Source organism: Myzus persicae, unplaced genomic scaffold, assembly GCF_001856785.1.
Source record: "Myzus persicae strain clone G006 unplaced genomic scaffold, MPER_G0061.0, whole genome shotgun sequence".
NCBI classification, from domain to species: domain Eukaryota; kingdom Metazoa; phylum Arthropoda; class Insecta; order Hemiptera; family Aphididae; genus Myzus; species Myzus persicae.
The window spans coordinates 2,990-19,945 of record NW_019104464.1 but is presented as its reverse complement, the minus strand read 5'-3'; the positions used below and the strand labels follow the sequence as shown (position 1 = coordinate 19,945).

The 16,956-nt window shown below is 32.0% G+C and overlaps 3 protein-coding genes across 3 annotated transcripts in view; 1 reads left to right on the top strand and 2 right to left on the bottom strand.

The window, feature by feature from the left end:
- The window catches only part of LOC111042346, a 35,027-nt gene extending 24,926 nt beyond the window's left edge, over positions 1 to 10,101 (bottom strand). Inside the window, 1 exon segment of the mRNA XM_022326924.1 lies at positions 9,687 to 10,101. Coding sequence (XP_022182616.1) covers positions 9,687 to 9,987 — 301 coding nt within the window. The 5' untranslated portion in view covers positions 9,988 to 10,101.
- LOC111042348 lies at positions 7,515 to 8,888 on the bottom strand. Its single transcript, XM_022326926.1, has 4 exons — positions 8,601 to 8,888; positions 8,237 to 8,546; positions 8,067 to 8,171; positions 7,515 to 7,993 (listed from the first exon to the last, which is right to left on the bottom strand). Exons 1-4 carry the CDS (start codon positions 8,886 to 8,888, stop codon positions 7,515 to 7,517), a joined length of 1,182 nt encoding a protein of 393 aa, XP_022182618.1.
- Positions 10,102 to 15,194: 5,093 nt separating the features above from the next.
- On the top strand, positions 15,195 to 16,592 carry LOC111042345 (zinc finger BED domain-containing protein 5-like). The gene has a single exon (XM_022326923.1). It carries the CDS (start codon positions 15,195 to 15,197, stop codon positions 16,590 to 16,592), a length of 1,398 nt encoding a protein of 465 aa, XP_022182615.1.
- The last annotated feature ends 364 nt before the right edge of the window (positions 16,593 to 16,956 follow it).

Sequence of the window (16,956 nt, the reverse complement as noted above, 5' to 3'; positions counted from 1 at the left end):
ATTATATCTAAAATGAAAAATGAATGCATACCATGTCCCAAAAAAGAAGATTGGGTGCAAATATCCAACGAGTTTTGGGAGCTATGGAATTTTCCCAATTGTATAGGTGCATTAGATGGAAAGCACGTTTCTATTGAAGCTCCCCCGAATAGTGGCTCATTATTCTTTAATTACAAGAAAACATTTTCTATTGTGCTATTAGGATTAGTTGATGCTCAATAAACAAATTCATTGCTGTCGATATTGGTGCGTATGGGAAAAATGGTGACGGAGGTATATTATCGACCTCAAATTTTGGAAAAGCATTAGAAAAAAATAAATTTAACATTCCTAATGGTTGAGTATTGCCCGGTACAGATATAGAATTACCCTATGTTATCATAGGAGATGAAGCATTTCCTCTTAAAAATTATTTGTTGAGGCTATATCCTGGACCTCAAAGTTACGATGACGAGACAAAAAAATTTTTAACGAAAGGCTTTCAAGAGCACGGAAAGTAGTCGAAGACACATTTGGTCAATTAACAGCTAAATTTCGCATTTACTGTAGGAGATTAAAAGCATTACCAAATAATGCAGATGCTGATGCTTATAGGAGATCATCCAAAAAATTAATAACTGTTTCTGGTCAAAAATCTAAATTTGTTAAGAAATGGAAATTTTTGCGATGAAATGGAATTTTTGAAAAAGCACACGAAAGAAAGAGAATCTATTAGTAGTGTTAACAGGGTTAGTGATGATGATGATACCGAGTTTTCTAATTCAAATAATGAAGAAACTCGTTCGGAATACATGAGTGAAAATTCAGATGGATCAATAATTGAAGTTGGTCAAGAAGTTATAGAGCCATTATCAAATCAGAGTGTAAAAACATCTGCACTTTCAACTAAGCAATCATTTCCTAAAAAAAAATTTTAAAAAAATGAAACGAACACTGACTCCACTGTACCTCAAAATGCATCAGCTACACTTATGAAATTTATTTTAGACAACAGAGACAACAAATCGAGCGAAGCAGATAAAAAATTAGACTCTTTAGATCAATTTTTTTCTTCTATTTGTTCAACAGTGAAACAATTTTCTCCATATTTGCAACATGTTGCTAAGAATACATTTTTTTCAATAGTATCTGAAATGGAATTGGAACAATTGAAGTATACACAACCACAAATATACTTGAATACTTTTACAGATCAACAATTAGCTGTAGCTCATCCATCAGTTCAGCCATACAACTTTCAAAACATCGAAACATCAATAGACAATGTATCTCAATTTTATAGCTCAGTACCTACTACTTCTTCTTCAACTGGTACCTATTTTCAAACAAATACAGGAGAAAATATTTAAATTTTTTTATCAAAATCGTGTACATTAATATTTTGAAGTCTCATTTATTTTAATTTATATTTTTTATACTGTTTTAATTAAATAATGTTGTTTTTTATGTTTTATTATAATAATATAATGTAATATTGTTATAATATATTAATATTTTAAAGTTGGAATAATTATATTTTGATAGGGTTTTTTTTTTGATTGAACATTTTTTATTATAACTTATTTAGGCCGTCCTCCCACTAGGGACGCGACGCGACGTTGACACGACTAAAAAAAATAGTTGCCTAGCAAAAATCGTACGATCTGATTCCGTGAGTTCTGCACACTATAGACGATGTTTCAGCAACTAAAATTGGTCAGTTGCAAACATGTCGTCCTCTGAAGATGACGATGCCATTGCATTATACTGGTATTATCAAAACCACAAGAAACGAAAAACGAAAAGGAGATATTGGGTACATCCATGCATACAGAATAATATTAATTGTCGTATTTTTGTTGCCGCAAATGAATTAATACAAGATGGCGTTAAATTTCAATCTTTTTATCGAATGTCGAAAGAAAGTTTTAACTTACTTGTGGAAAAAGTGGGACCAGAAATTGAAAAATAAGACACACATTTCCGCCGTTGTATTTGTGTACGTGAAAGACTACTAATAACATTGAGGTAATGGCTTAACTTTTACTAACATAAAAATAATTATACTAGTATAAATAAAATAAATAATTATTATGACTCATATAATATTTAATTTAATATAACAGGTAGTATACTCCTTGTAATTTATTACATATACATTTTTACATATTTATGAAATCTTGACAAACATTTTCGTTCTGGTTGCTAACTTCAGCTGCCACATATGATTCTTCAGGAGAATGGATTGGCGTGAAACTATTTGAGTGGTTATAAGAATATAATGATGAACTTGAGAAAGTTAAAGATGTAGTCGGAGGACGAGATGGATTGAACATGGTTATTGGTAATTGATGTTGAGGAGTTGGATTTTCAGTTAAAATGTCATCGACCAAATCCAATACTTTCTTTTTAAACATTCTCATTTGTTGATCAGTCATGTTCTTAATATCTGGTAACAAACTAAGAAGAAACATCTTTCTTGGATCAGCTTCACAGGACTTTTCCTTCTTCATATTCACGAAATCAATAAAGGACTTGTCTACTTCGCTAACATCTAATTTTCGTTTCTTTTTGTTACCTTTTCCTTGGTTACGTTCCTGTGCAAGAGGAAGACGACCTTTTTCATTGTTTGGGTTTTCAATGTTTTTAATTTTATCGGTTAAATATTCTTCTTGTTGTATAATATCTTCATCTTGGACTTCAGTATCGCCTTGTTCATTATTTTCAAATGTAATTTCATTATCTGAGGTCGGAGAAGGAAGATTTCCCGGATTAGTTATATCAGTGTTGGGTTTTACATACGGCAAAAGAAATTGTAAATATTCATTCAAATAATATGGTTTCTTTGCTTTTCTAGAAGATCCACTAGGTGCTTGTTTCATATTCCTGACAAATACAGTTCTTAAATTTTTCCATTTTTCTTTACACAATGAAACTAAAAATAAAATAATACAAAAATAATACATTATTGAAATATACATATACATAAATAGAAAATTACCTAAAAACTATTTTTTATTAGATATTTGGCGACGGGCTGCACTTATTCCAGCCTGTCATTTTATTTTGCTCGAGATGCCAACACAATCGGTAAAATAATTTCAGAATCTACTCAAAAAATATGGGAGTGTTTATTTAATGAATACATGCCTATACCAACCGAAGAACAGTGGATGTGTATAGCAAATCAGTATAATAGATTATGGAATTTACCAAATTGCTTAGGTTCAATAGATGGGAAACACATAAGAATACAAAAACTCCCCGATGCAGGATCCACTAATTTTAATTATAAATCATACCATTCAATTGTTTCAATGGCTTGCAGTGATGCAGATGGGCATTTTATTATGATAGAAACTGGTTTCGCTGGTAGAAATAGCGATGGAGGTATCTTTCGAGCATCAAGAATGGGTCGGTGGTTTGAAAGAAATGGTTTAAATATGCCACATCCTAAACCATTGCCTAATGACCCTAACGACATTTGTTTTCCTTATTATTTTGTAGCTGACTAAGGATTCCCTTTGAAAAAAAATTTAATGAGACCATACCCACAGAGAACTTTAACAAATAAAAAACGAATATTTAACTACAGACTCAGTAGAGGTAAAAAAACTGTTGAGTGTTCATTTGGTATGATGTCACAAAAATTCAAAGTACTATTATCACCAATACGATGTAATGACGAAACTACTATTAACAATATAATAAGATCAGTATGTATTCTTCACAATTTTATACGTTAAAGGGAAGGTCGACAATATATACCTTCCGTTGATTTTGATGAAAACTGTCCAGAAGACGTTCAAGTACCAGTTGAGTTTCTCAGAGACAACGACGATCAAAATGAGTTGCTGAGAACACGAGCGGCGAGTGTCGAGTGATATGAGAGATTATTTGTCTTCATATTTTGTTAAGCCTTATGCATCGCTGCCATGGCAGTGGAATAAGTGTGTATAATTATTAATATTATGGTCTAAATATTTGATAATAATTTTCTTTTAAATTTGTTTTGAAATGAGTATATGAAAGTGTATTTAAATGCATATTATTATTAATTATTATTTGTATTATTCAGCTATTGTATTATTTTGTATTTATTAATACGGTAAACTGCATAACTTGTTTTCATATCTACTTAATACAATAAATAAATATAATTCATACATACATATTTGTTAAAAACAAAATACTATACCTAATATCGATGACCGATAATATTAGTTGTCGAATATTCTGGATGCGTTGGGGTAGGGTGATAGAGTTTTTAATATTAGTACTTTGTTCTTATTTTATTTTTAGCATTTACTATATACCATAGTATAACACATTATGTTACAATAAATAATATGAACTAATAATAAATAGTATTACCTGTTTCTTTAACTTCTTCTGCAACTTTTGACCATGCCTTTTCTGTTAAATCTTTTCTGGCGTATTCTGGTAATTTGTAATTATATAAACACGGATATTTTTCCACAGCCTCAACAAAGTTTATAGTTAACACACACTCTTTTTTCGACATAATTTTATAATTATATTATATAATACTATATTATTACAATGAAATAATAAAATATAATGAAATAAACACGAGTATAATTCAAGTGATGTAGTGGCAACTATTCATCAAGCGACTGACAGCACTAGTCGCGCGCGATTAATTGTTATCGTGTCGCGTCGTAGTCACATCGTGTCGCGTCAGTGGGAAGTACCCGATATATTTATCCATGTTTTATAAGACAAACGATTATCACGCGATATTTATTTAAAATCGCGTCGCGTCGCGTCGCCTTAGTGGGAGGACGGCCTTATGTTATAACTACAGGTGAATTTATTTATTTTGAAGTTTTATTATATAACTAATATATTATTATTATCATTCATGTCTTAGAATTGTCTAATTTGTTTTGAATTATTCTTAGTTCTTTTTAATATAGAAAAAAAAAAGTTCTTGCAAAAATATAAAAATGTTGCATGATTTTCATATTATATCGCATGACGCATATATTGAATCTTCACATATAAAATCATAACCCCCCCAACTTTTTCCATGGATTTCCACCAATGCTTGATATGAAGATCCTTGTGTAAATTCAAAGAGTGGAAGTAACAATGTTGTACTTTATTATGTCATTAAAGTGAGTAATACCATTTGTACTTGGAAAGGAATACTGAAAACCTAAACATTTTAATTTCTAATTTCTAATCAAATTATATAAATTTGAATGTTTTTTCACCGGTGTTTGCCGGTTTGTATGTTCACATTGCACAGACATTAAACGTACCGACACAGACCGGCACGGACCGGACCGTCAAAACATTCTTTCGGATGATGATCGGTCGGTGCCGGTCCGTGCTGGTACGGTGACGGTACTCACCAATGTTCATTATCTCATATAAACTAATAATATAATATTTTGTCGTGCTGGTACGTGCTGTGCCGGTTTGTGTAATTCGACTGCGATATCTCGTTTAGACATTTGGAATATGTTTTATAAACTCGGCGAGGAAAAATTATACACGGCGTAGAGTTAATGTTTACGGCAAAAATGATCTATGGCAAGCTGACTTGGTTGAAATGATACCGTATTCGATAAAAAACAAGGGATACAAGTATATTCTATGCGTGATAGACTGTTTTACAAAGTTTGCTTGGGAAATAGCGTTAAAATCCAAAACTGCTAAAGAAGTTTCAAACGCAATGTCTGAAATACTGTATAAACGCAGACCAAAACTATTACAGCTTGATAATGGTAAAGAATTTTACAATTCTACATTCGACGCGTTGATGGAGAAGCACAACATACGTAAATATTCGACTTATAGTACTATGAAAGCGTGTATTGTAGAACGTTTCAACCGCACATTGAAAGAAAAAATGTTTAGAGAGTTTACAGCACTTGGCTCTCACGAAGGGTTATCTATTTTACCTTCATTGATTAACGAGTACAACAACTCAAAACACAGGACCATAGGCATGACACCAGTGCAAGCTGATGCTAATCCTTCTTCAGTGAAAATAAAGCAACGTCAAATTATTAATGGAAAAATTAAATTTAACATTGGTGATAATATTCGTATAAGTACATATAAAAGTGTATTTGCAAAAGGATATTTACCGAGCTGGTCTACAGAAGTATTTAAAATTGTTAAAATCAACGAAACATTACCTACTACTTATCAGCTGCAAGATTATATTGGAAAACCGATTGCCGGTTGCTTTTATTCAGAAGAAATATTGAAAACAAACTATCCGAATGACTATTTGGTCGAGAAAATTATACGTAAGAAGGGGAAGCAAATTTTTGTGAAATGGTCCGGGTTCGATAATACACACAATAGCTGGATAAATACAAGTGACATTAGAAAATAGTGTCAGTCGAGCTTTAGACATGAAAGTCTTTGGTAGTTCTCAGTCTGGTGAAACAAAAAAAATTATTTCAAATCTCGACCAGTCAAACAAATCGTTTTCGTCTAAATTAGATAAAATCGAACATTTACTTGAAGAAAATCATAAATCCTTTCAAATTCAAGAAGAACAAGTAGAAGCGATACAATTGACATGTATACAAATAACTGAGTATATGACAAGAGGTGAAGTATCATTACAATTAATCAAAGAAAGTACAGAAGTGTTGAAAAACATAATACCATTAATACCTGCTATACTCAGCCGTCTAAATACCATGGAAACGTATTATAAAGACAAGCAATAATGTCTTCGGCCATCTTGGACATGCAATGCGTACTTGGCGTCAGCAATAAATACATGATTAAAGAAATGTCTATAGTAGACACGGCAACATGGGCGACTCAACATTGGATTTTTAAACATTCCAAATCTATGGAGGATAACCAAAGTCGTAAAACCAACAAGTGGTTGGAACGCAATTATCATAAACTATCTATAGAATACGGTGATATCGAGTATGAAGAACTAGGTAAAATATTGAATTCATTGAAATTCAATTGCATAAACGTCAAAGGTGAGCAGAAGAAACAAGTTCTTTTAGAGTATATACCACACGTCGCACTCATCAACATTGAAGACTTGGGCTGCCCTCGTTTGGATCAAATATGTGATGACGAAACTTAACCTTGTTGTATTTTTCATATGGTTTTTAATCCTAAACAATGTAAATTTTTTAAAGTTTTTGCTATAAGAAAATGGTTTGTAAATAATTCTTAAAAATATAACAATAATAATATTTTAACATTGGTTTTATTTTACATAAATAACCTAACATTTTCAATAAATGGTTGTAGATTACATTAATATATATATACAAAAATTATTCGAGTGATATTTACAATAACAAAATATACAAACACATGGTATTTAATTATTTGGACATGCATTCCTGTAAAAGCATTCTCATAAAATTTTTTTCTGATTCATCCCACTCATGACCACCAGCATCTACTGAAAAATCGCGATCTGGCCATTCCTCATCCCTAGGTTCATGTTCATCTTCCCTATAAAATTAAAAATATTATAAGTAAAATAATTTTAAAAATAATTTATTTTAAATTTACTTTGTTAAGTAATGTCCGTAAGCCAAGGTATGGATTTTGTCTTCTAGAATAACCCTCTTGTCGTCAAAACTATTATATGTTAATTTGATAGATTTAATGGTCTTCAATTCATGTTTAAACGACCGAATAGAGACATTCTTTGTCATTGTATCCAAGGTTGAATCTCCAAACAGACATCGATAATGATCGTTGAAGTTCATATGGTTTTTAACCACATGCCCACGGATTCCTTTTGCTCTGATCTTTTCCTTCCCATTAAGCTTATATGAATAAAACTTTGCGCGGAGTGCACAAAAATGTGTCATTACCTCTCCCATTGTCTCATCGGAAAACAGACCTGGGATTTTCTTTCGTTCGGAAATGTAGCATGGATGGTCTTGTGGCAAGTCTGATGTGTTCATTCGATCGTGTAAATCGGAATTATTCTCCAGGTCTTTGTAAAAATCATCAGTCTGAATATAGTATACAAATGAATCTAAAATAACGAAATAAATTAATATATAAGAAATAAAAATATTAGAAAATTAAAATAGTTTGAAAATATTTACCTGTATCAGTGTACTTGAGGTTAATTTTACTTCCATAATGGGCTTGCATAACCTCATAGTGGTAATCGTACATGAAGGTCTTAGAAATTTCCAACACTGCAAAGCCTGATGAAAATATATATATATATATCAAAATATAGTTACTAATAGAAAATTGTGAGTATATTTACCTATATAAATAGGCTTGCAAAAGTCTATTATTTTATTTTCCAATGAAACCGCGTTGAGAGTTTCATCGTATGTAGTACAGTGTTTGAATGTTGTACGGTTTATGAGTTTTTGCAAACGTTTTTCACTAGACACCAGCTCTATATTAATTCTCCGCCTCATTGATTCCATGGTCATTCCAAAAACGGCATTGTTTAAAAGTTTAAAAAAGTCCTTTTCAAAGTTGTTTTTCGCTTTTTTCCGCATCTCGGTGTTTAATTCTATGTATTTTTTAAGCCAGTCTGACTGATCAAACTGTACAACTCTGTCAACCTATAATAAAACTGTAAATGTAATAAATGGATAAAAAATATTAGAATATGTTACTTTTTCAATTAAGATCCCGTTTTTAATGGCCTGCTGAAGGTTCCGGTAATGTATCACATAATTTTGTTTTGAATCTAATGTCGCCATAAGTTTCTTGACCTTAGAGCCAGGCGAAACACTATTTTTCTGCTGGAACGGAAAGTCATTATGTTTATCATGAAGATCTTTCGGATACGAAATATCAACTTCATATATTCGACCGATCTGTGATCTTTCGTCCAAATCATTTAACCCATCTAGTTTGGGTTCAACCCACTTAAAGCCTCCGTATGGCATGAACTGCGACATTGCGTGACCGTACAAGTTGTTACCTATAATTTAAATAATATATTACATTTAATATAAAATTAGATATAAAGTTACGTACAAAGTTTGGTGTTTGAAGCTATAGATTGCAAATACGACATGATTCATGTGTTTCTCATTGGCCATCCGTGAAAATGATAGGGGTGTTTGTTTTAAGTAGTTTTTCTATTTTTTCAGCTATTTCCACAATACTATCAACAAAATGTTTCGCAACGTCCTGGTTGTTTTCATTTCCACGATAAATTATTGGTGAAGTTGGCATATTATATTTTTCAAGCAGTTCGAGTAGTATGTCATCATTCGCCTTAACCAAAAATCCATAGCTCATTGCTTCGTGGTTTTGAAAAGCTGTAGTTTTTTCTCCAATTTTCTCATCACTTTTTTTTAGCAATGCTTCAAAATCCGCGTAAATTACAATTAGATGACGTTGTGATTTTTTCCACGCAGTAAACTCTAGCATTGTTCCCGGTTCAGGCATCTGAGGTAGTATGGGCTTATGAGCACCACATATTAATTTATGTTGCGCTAGTCCAGTCTCTCCATTCAATTTATATTTGTACTGTTGACCATCAAATGACGTGAAGCACCGTTTACAAAAAATTGTTTGCTCGTTATGTCTGGTCTTTTGTGAGCGAATGAGTCTAGAAAAATTTGAGATGTAGCTAAAGTGGTTGTTATCTTCGTCTGATATTAATAGTAGATTGAAATATTCGGGTTTTTCTTCATCTACTACTTTTAATGGAAATATTTGGTATTTAACAACTTTTGGTGGTTGAAATTGCTTTTCAATGCCGTAAACATTTACAGACACGTTTGGATTATTACTTTCAAATATTTTTACTTGATGAAGAGATGTCGGGAACGAAAGATCAGAAAAATTATACCGTTCTTCGTGTTCAAAATAATTTTCACCAACATAAGCTTTATTTTTTCCTGTAACATGTCTGGCGAGAATTGCCCATTTGAAGCATTGCATGTCCAGGTTTTGCGGGTTGATAGTGGCTTTTTTATTTTCTATTGGATCTGGTAATGCCATGTAGGAAGATCCAACCATAGGTGTATATTTATATCTACCTAACATTAAACCATCTATCAATACACTGTAAATTAAAGCCACTACCCTTGCTCGAATACTCGGTTTGCTCTGTCATTAATTTTGTAAATGCCTCTTAAACGATTTCGTGTACTCCAGTATCAGTGAAAATCGCCCTAGCTGAAGTTTTAAAAGCACGGTTTTCAGACGAATATTCTACGTGTGGAATATTGTATGTTGCCTCTAGCTTTAAATTGAACTTAATAGGATGTTTGCACGCAATTGATTTTAATAGCTTGATAAGTTCAGATTTAATCGAATCAAGGAAGTATACATAATTTTCTATATTACCGATATTTTTAACGTAATGCCAGGTGACTGTACGGTTCGACGAAGACGAGATTTCCACAAACCCAAGGGACTGTACAAAATTCAAGCGCACTTTTTTTGCAAATAATAGCTGACTTTGTGTTGGCCGAAGAAACCCATTTCCCGTTTTCACCCGTAGTGTATGAGTCTTTAAGAATAAAAAAAAAAAAAAAAGTTATCCAACACCCAGTCTATAATATAAATTACTAACCTACCGTATCACAGAGTCCAAGATTTTCGACGGTGGTTAGAACTTCCATACATTCGTCGTCATCAAGGTTGCCCAAAAATTCATCCATCGCATTATCTTGTTCAGTCGATAAGGGAGTAGTTTGGTTATTTCGTCTGTTAATAAGCGATCGTTTAGGGTGCTAGGTCCTGGATACATAGAAGACGTTCCAGCTGGTATGTTGGGAACAGAAATGTGTGGGGCGATCTGAATATTTTCCATCAGCGGTGCTGGATGTTGGGTAGGCGTTCCATGAAATTTTTTTAAATGCCTGATAAGATTGGTCTTGTAACTGAATGTAATGGAACACCTAGTACACGGGTAACGCACACCCGCATTCTTTTTTTTATGCCTAACCAAATTACGTTTCGTCGTGAATTTTGAAGTACATTGCTGACATTTGAGAAATGTTAAATGTGTTTTTCGGTGAGCGAGCAAATTAATCTTATAGCTGAATTTCAAAGGACATTGCTCGCATTGAAACATTAAAAAAAAAATAAAAGACGAAATGAACGATAAATATAAACACAATAATTTAAGACGGGACAAACGATAAATATACGCACGGCAATTTAAAACGGATCGAACGATAAATATACTCACGGCGATTTAAGACTGAACCGATTCAGTTACACTCGGTTATATATAAGCACAGGTACGCGATGAAGAACAAATACTTCCTGTGGTAGATATTTGTATTATTAGTGTATATCACATCCTGACGACTAATGTATCTTATTGTAAATCCGACGCCTAACGTCGGGACGGCGGTCTTAGAATTTTTGCAAGGTATTGTGTGAATATCGATATTTAATTGAATACGAATAATATATGGCAGGTTATAATACCTACGACAACCTGGCGACTCGAGTGAATATGACATTTTTAAGTATATCGATTATTAATGTGTATTATTCACCAATAGGCATTTTAATATTTTTTTCAATATTAATGGATTTTGCTGGAATGTGATTAATTGAAATCTCTACCGTGGAGTTCTAAGTATTGATATATAACGACTATTAAGAGTCAGTGACATCCTGGCGACGTGAGCGAGTATGACATTTTTAAGTTTATCGGTTATTAATGTGTATTATTCACTAATAGGCATTTTAATATCATTAGTGTGCGATATCCTGGCGACCGGTCGAGTACAATAAGCAGATCATATCAAGATTAGGTTTGATTTTGTATATTAATTCCCCAAGAGGGGACTATACGTTGTTAAAATATTTTTATAATACAACGTCCGTATTTTTTTTGTGTATATTATTTAGCGTGTATTTAAATATATCAGTATTAACTATATTGTTCAACGGGTTAGGCGGGGCAATGATACTTTCATACCCTCCCGGTAACACAAATATTATATTTTTAAATATATGATAACTGATAACATATGATAACTGATAAAAATAATGTGTGATAAAGAGGGTGACGTATGTCCCACACGTACGCGATCGGCGGCGGGTAAGGAGGGTGGGGTGGGGTTATATTATACGTTACGCACGTACGCGATCGGCCGGCGGCGGAGGCGGCGGTGGGATGAGGGACGAGGCGGCAGAGGTTAGGTTAACAAATTCTGGTTAAATAGGTGAAAATAACGATTTGAGATAATGCGGTCGGCTGGCCTAGTGGTAAATAATATCGCACGGAAGGCGATAAATCCAGGAATGGATCTTCGCAGGAAAACATTTTTTGTATCCGTATATAGTATTGCCTACATTTAGCCCCTTTTTTGCAGTTATCAAAATGTGATAATAATATTGATAAACCGATAACATAATTTTCATTATCTAATATATAAAATTCTCGTGTCACAGTTTTCGTTGCCATACTCCTCCGAAACGGCTTGACCGATTTTGATGAAATTTTTTGTGCTTATCCGGTATCTATGAGAATCGGCCAACATCTATTTTTCATCCCCCTAAATGTTAGGGGTTGTCCACCCCTAAATTTTTTTTTTTATTTTTTAGACAAAATTTTTAATTTCTATTTTTTTATGATACAACATACAAAAATACATACAATCCTCAATTTTCACCCTTCTACGATCAACCCTTATTTTTTAATAGCCATTTTAGTAATTTAATCATTTTTCCTCTCCGGTCGAAAACTGATGTATCGTCATTTAATTAGTTATCCCCACCAGATGTCTACAGGTGTCACTTCTGACCGAGTAAACAGCACGGAGTAGGGATGAGAACGAAGCCGGTCTCCTTTCTTTCTCACTCCCTACACAGTACACAGTTGTCGGCCATCATTATTGTTTATGCATCAAGTGTAGTAGTAACGTTGACAATTATTATTTTGCTATCTCAGTGTAACTCTCATATTAACTTTTAATCATTCCTATTTTATCAATAATAATTAAATTATCAATTTTGTGTGTATTTTGCACGATTAGTTAATCAAGTGATTTTATAACCTCAAAAGTACTCAACACGTGACACGAGCTTCCAATAACAACGGATTTTGTGTTGTAAGTATACTTTTTTTTTATATCGAAAGTGTTGTTGATCTTATAAAAATGTAATTTTAATTTAATTTTATTAAAAAAATGTAATTGAACAATTAAGATTTTCATAGTTTCCAAAAAATCAATCATTATGAATCTTTATTTTGAAATGTCAATGGAAATATTGGTTGTATTAAAAAATTATAAGAGACAATGTTTTCATAAAATTTAATTTTTTACTTTTGAAGGACTAACAAAAAATATTGTTCACGCTATAGCATTAAGAGATTGATATTGTTTAATAGTGTTACTGCCGTAATTGTTTAATTAATGATATATAATTTAAAGGAATAAATTATAATATAACTTAAAAATAATGTTTGCCTTTTGTTATTTTTATATTCCCTCATCGTTCACAGCGCTCCATGCTTATTTCACGCATATACCACATTCTTACATACATACAATATACACATTCTAACATACATACATACTTACAATAAGTAAGCTATTTTTTGTCTACACTAGAAATTACTAGGAAATTATTTATATGGGAAAACAACGTTTGCCGGGTCAGCTAGTAAATTATAATATTATATTTTATTATATTAATTATAATTAAAATAGTTAAATGTAGTTAATAAGTTATTAAAAAACACAATATCGTAATTTAAAATTTAAAAATACACAATTCATTGAGAATACAGTATAAATGTACAACCTATTTACGTAGAACATTATTTTAAATTTTCCATCTTTAGCTATAAAAGTTAAATTGTATAATAAAATTTTAAATTTGATAAATATTTTCAAAATTCGAACTATACCCAGATAGCAATTGTGTAATGATATTATTATTATTACAATACACAAATATTGTTATAAAAATAATGTTATTAAAATAACATAACTATTCAACTAACATAATATTATTTTATAGATATTATAATAAAATTATTTTTTATGTATGGTAAAAATAATATTATTTAACAAATATAATAATCAAGCTATTATAATAAAGAAAGTATATTATTATAATTATTATGAATCTTGAACATAATTTAATACCCTTTGAATAGAAATCAGTATAGATGGTAGTATAGTATCTATACTTACAAACGAATCAAAACCTATGCAAACTGAAGATATAAATACAATTAACATAAAAAAAAGTATTGAAAAACAACCTAGTTTCTTTACTAAAAATAAAAAAAAATCCTTACTAAATAATACAAGTGTTTTAAATGTTCATTCATATAACGATCATTCTTATAGCGCTAAAAGAAAATGAATTCATTATTATATTGTTGAATTGTATCTTTTAAATGACGATCGTAAGTGAATAAAGAATATTGTGTTTTTTTCCGAATTGTGTATTATGAAATTTATTAACTATTAATGTATTTAACTATTTTAATTATAATTTATAATGTTATAATTGTAATTAAGCTAGATGAAACACTTGCACCTGCTAAATCCGCCTTCAATCAAATACCAAACCTTAAAACAGCGGTTCCCAAACTGTGCACGGTGCACCGCGGTCTACGTTTCATAAGTTTAAAATGTATATAAAAACCATATGCCCAATTACTGGGTTTGGTATTTATCTGTATAATATTATTACTAGATATGATTTTATGGGTAATAAATTATTACAAATAATTGTTGATTGTTGACTGATTGTACCTTTATTATCTAATCATGTCAGACGATGTATTCAATTAACTATTACTTATTAGTCTGTTATTTAGAACTACTTGAGCTCTTTACCTTCAGTAGTGTGCGTGACTTAACACCGTTTAGTCGATTTGTGTTATTTAAGTATCTAGTGCGCGCATTGTTTACGTCGTTTACGTGTTCTTCTCTTTTTTTAAACATGGACCGTTGGTTGAAAGGTGGACATTTTAATAAGAAGCCTGTTACAGAGGAATCTCTTAGTACTCAGTCCGTAGAAGGCAGAATCAATGACGAAAATGGTAGTCAAGTAGTTCACCATTGTAATTCAAATGCAAATGGCTTCATAAATCCGATCAAAAAACGTAAATACAACGAAAGTTATTTAGAGATGGGGTTCTCAGAAACTAATGATTGCCAGCCACAGTGCGTTATTTGTTTGAAAGTTCTTCCTAACAGTTCCATATGTATCCCGGAAAATTGCGTCGTCATTTTGAAAAGAACCATCCGGATTATGAAGGTAAAATGACTGATTATTTTAAACGAAAGCGCACTGAACTATTGGCTGTTCAAAACAAAATAAAAACACACGTTCAAACTGACAACGAAAATGCATTGAGAGCTTCCTACATGGTGAGCTACCTCATTGCTCAAAAAGGTGAAGCTCATACTATTGCTGAAACGTTTATAAAACCATGTCTTATTGATATAGCAACTTGTATGCTTGACGAAAAATTTGCCAAACAGTTGTCAACAATTCCTTTGTCAAACAATACTGTTGCGCGACGAATAGCAGATTTAGCTACAAATGTAGAACAAACACTTGTCTCTATTATTAAATACAGAAAATGTGCTCTACAAATGGACGAATCAACTGATGTGGCAGGTCTAGCTATTTTGTTGGTGTTTGTTCGTTACGAAAATATTCATTCTTTTGAAGAGGACCTTTTATTTTGTCGACCACTTTTATCAAATACGACGGGGGTCCAAATTTTCGGATTATTGGATGGTTTTTTCACCGAAAATAAGATTCCATGGACCAATTGCATTGATGTGTGTACTGATGGTGCGAAGGCCATGGTAGGAGCAACAGCTGGAGCAGTTGCTAAAATAAAAGAAAAATCTAAAGAAATTCGAAGTAGTCATTGCATACTGCACAGACATGCTCTGGCAATGAAAACCATGCCTTTTTCTTTGAAAAACGTTATGGATGATGCTATAAAAATAATCAACTTTATCAAGTCACGGCCTCTGAAATCCCGACTTTTTAAAATTTTGTGTGATGACATGGGAAGTCTTCATAGTACATTACTTTTCCATACAGAAGTCAGGTGGTTGTCACGCGGCAAGGCTCTTACGCGGTTAATGGAATTACGAACTGAAGTTCTTTCATTTTTAATGGACCACAACGTTACATTGGGTGAAATCATGAATGATGTAACACGGCTCTGTCAATTTTCATACTTGGCTGATATTTTTAGCAAAATGAACGAGCTGAGCCTTTCCTTACAAGGAAGGACTATGACAATTTTTGATGCCAGCCACAAAGTAAGTGCATTCAAAAGGAAAATTGATTATTGGGCACAGTGTACTACTAAAGGCAAATTTGAATGTTTTCCAATAATGCAAGCCTTTTTGGAAGAAAATGATGAGCAGGTTTCTACTAATATTGTCAACGAGATTATTGAGCACCTCAAACAGCTAAAAAATTCTTTTGAGCAATATTTTCCTGCAGATCGGGAAGTATTGTTGAAAGACCATGAATGGGTACTGAATCCATTCTCAGTTTGTATGAAACCTTCAAGCTTATCTTCAAGTGATTACGAAAGGTTGATCGATTTAACTTCTGACTTAACATTAAAATCTTCCTTCAACAGCAATTCGTATGCCGAATTTTGGTTAAATTTGAAAGACAAAAGTTAAGAAGGTTTAAGCGAGAAAGCGAAAACACTATTTTTACCCTTTGCCACTACTTACTTATGCGAGTCAGGATTTTCGTCATACGCTGCAACTAAAACCAAATACCGCAACCGCCTCAATGTTGAACCTGACCTCCGACTCCAATTATCAAAAATAAAACCTGACATTGCAAAACTGTGCCAAAATAAGCAGCCACATACATCACATTAATTAAAATTAAACTGTAAATATTTTTCATTTGTAATATTTTTATGTAATAATTATAATCATAATAACAATAATTTTTATTTATTTATCTTTTTAAAAATGCATTAATTTATAATTAAACTAGTTGTGTAGCTTAGAATGCTTAGATTGTATTAGGTTT

Excerpts from the sequence above, each read along its gene's own strand:
- LOC111042348 (XM_022326926.1), bottom strand. The coding sequence starts at position 8,888 with ATGTCGCAGTTCATGCCATACGGAGGCTTTAAGTGGGTTGAACCCAAA. Across the intron at positions 8,547-8,600 it reads ACGGGATCTTAATTGAAAAA|GTTGACAGAGTTGTACAGTT; the intron begins GTAACATATTCT and ends GTTTTATTATAG. Across the intron at positions 8,172-8,236 it reads TTGCAAGCCTATTTATATAG|GCTTTGCAGTGTTGGAAATT; the intron begins GTAAATATACTC and ends TATTTTCATCAG.
- LOC111042345 (XM_022326923.1), top strand. The coding sequence starts at position 15,195 with ATGACTGATTATTTTAAACGAAAGCGCACTGAACTATTGGCTGTTCAA.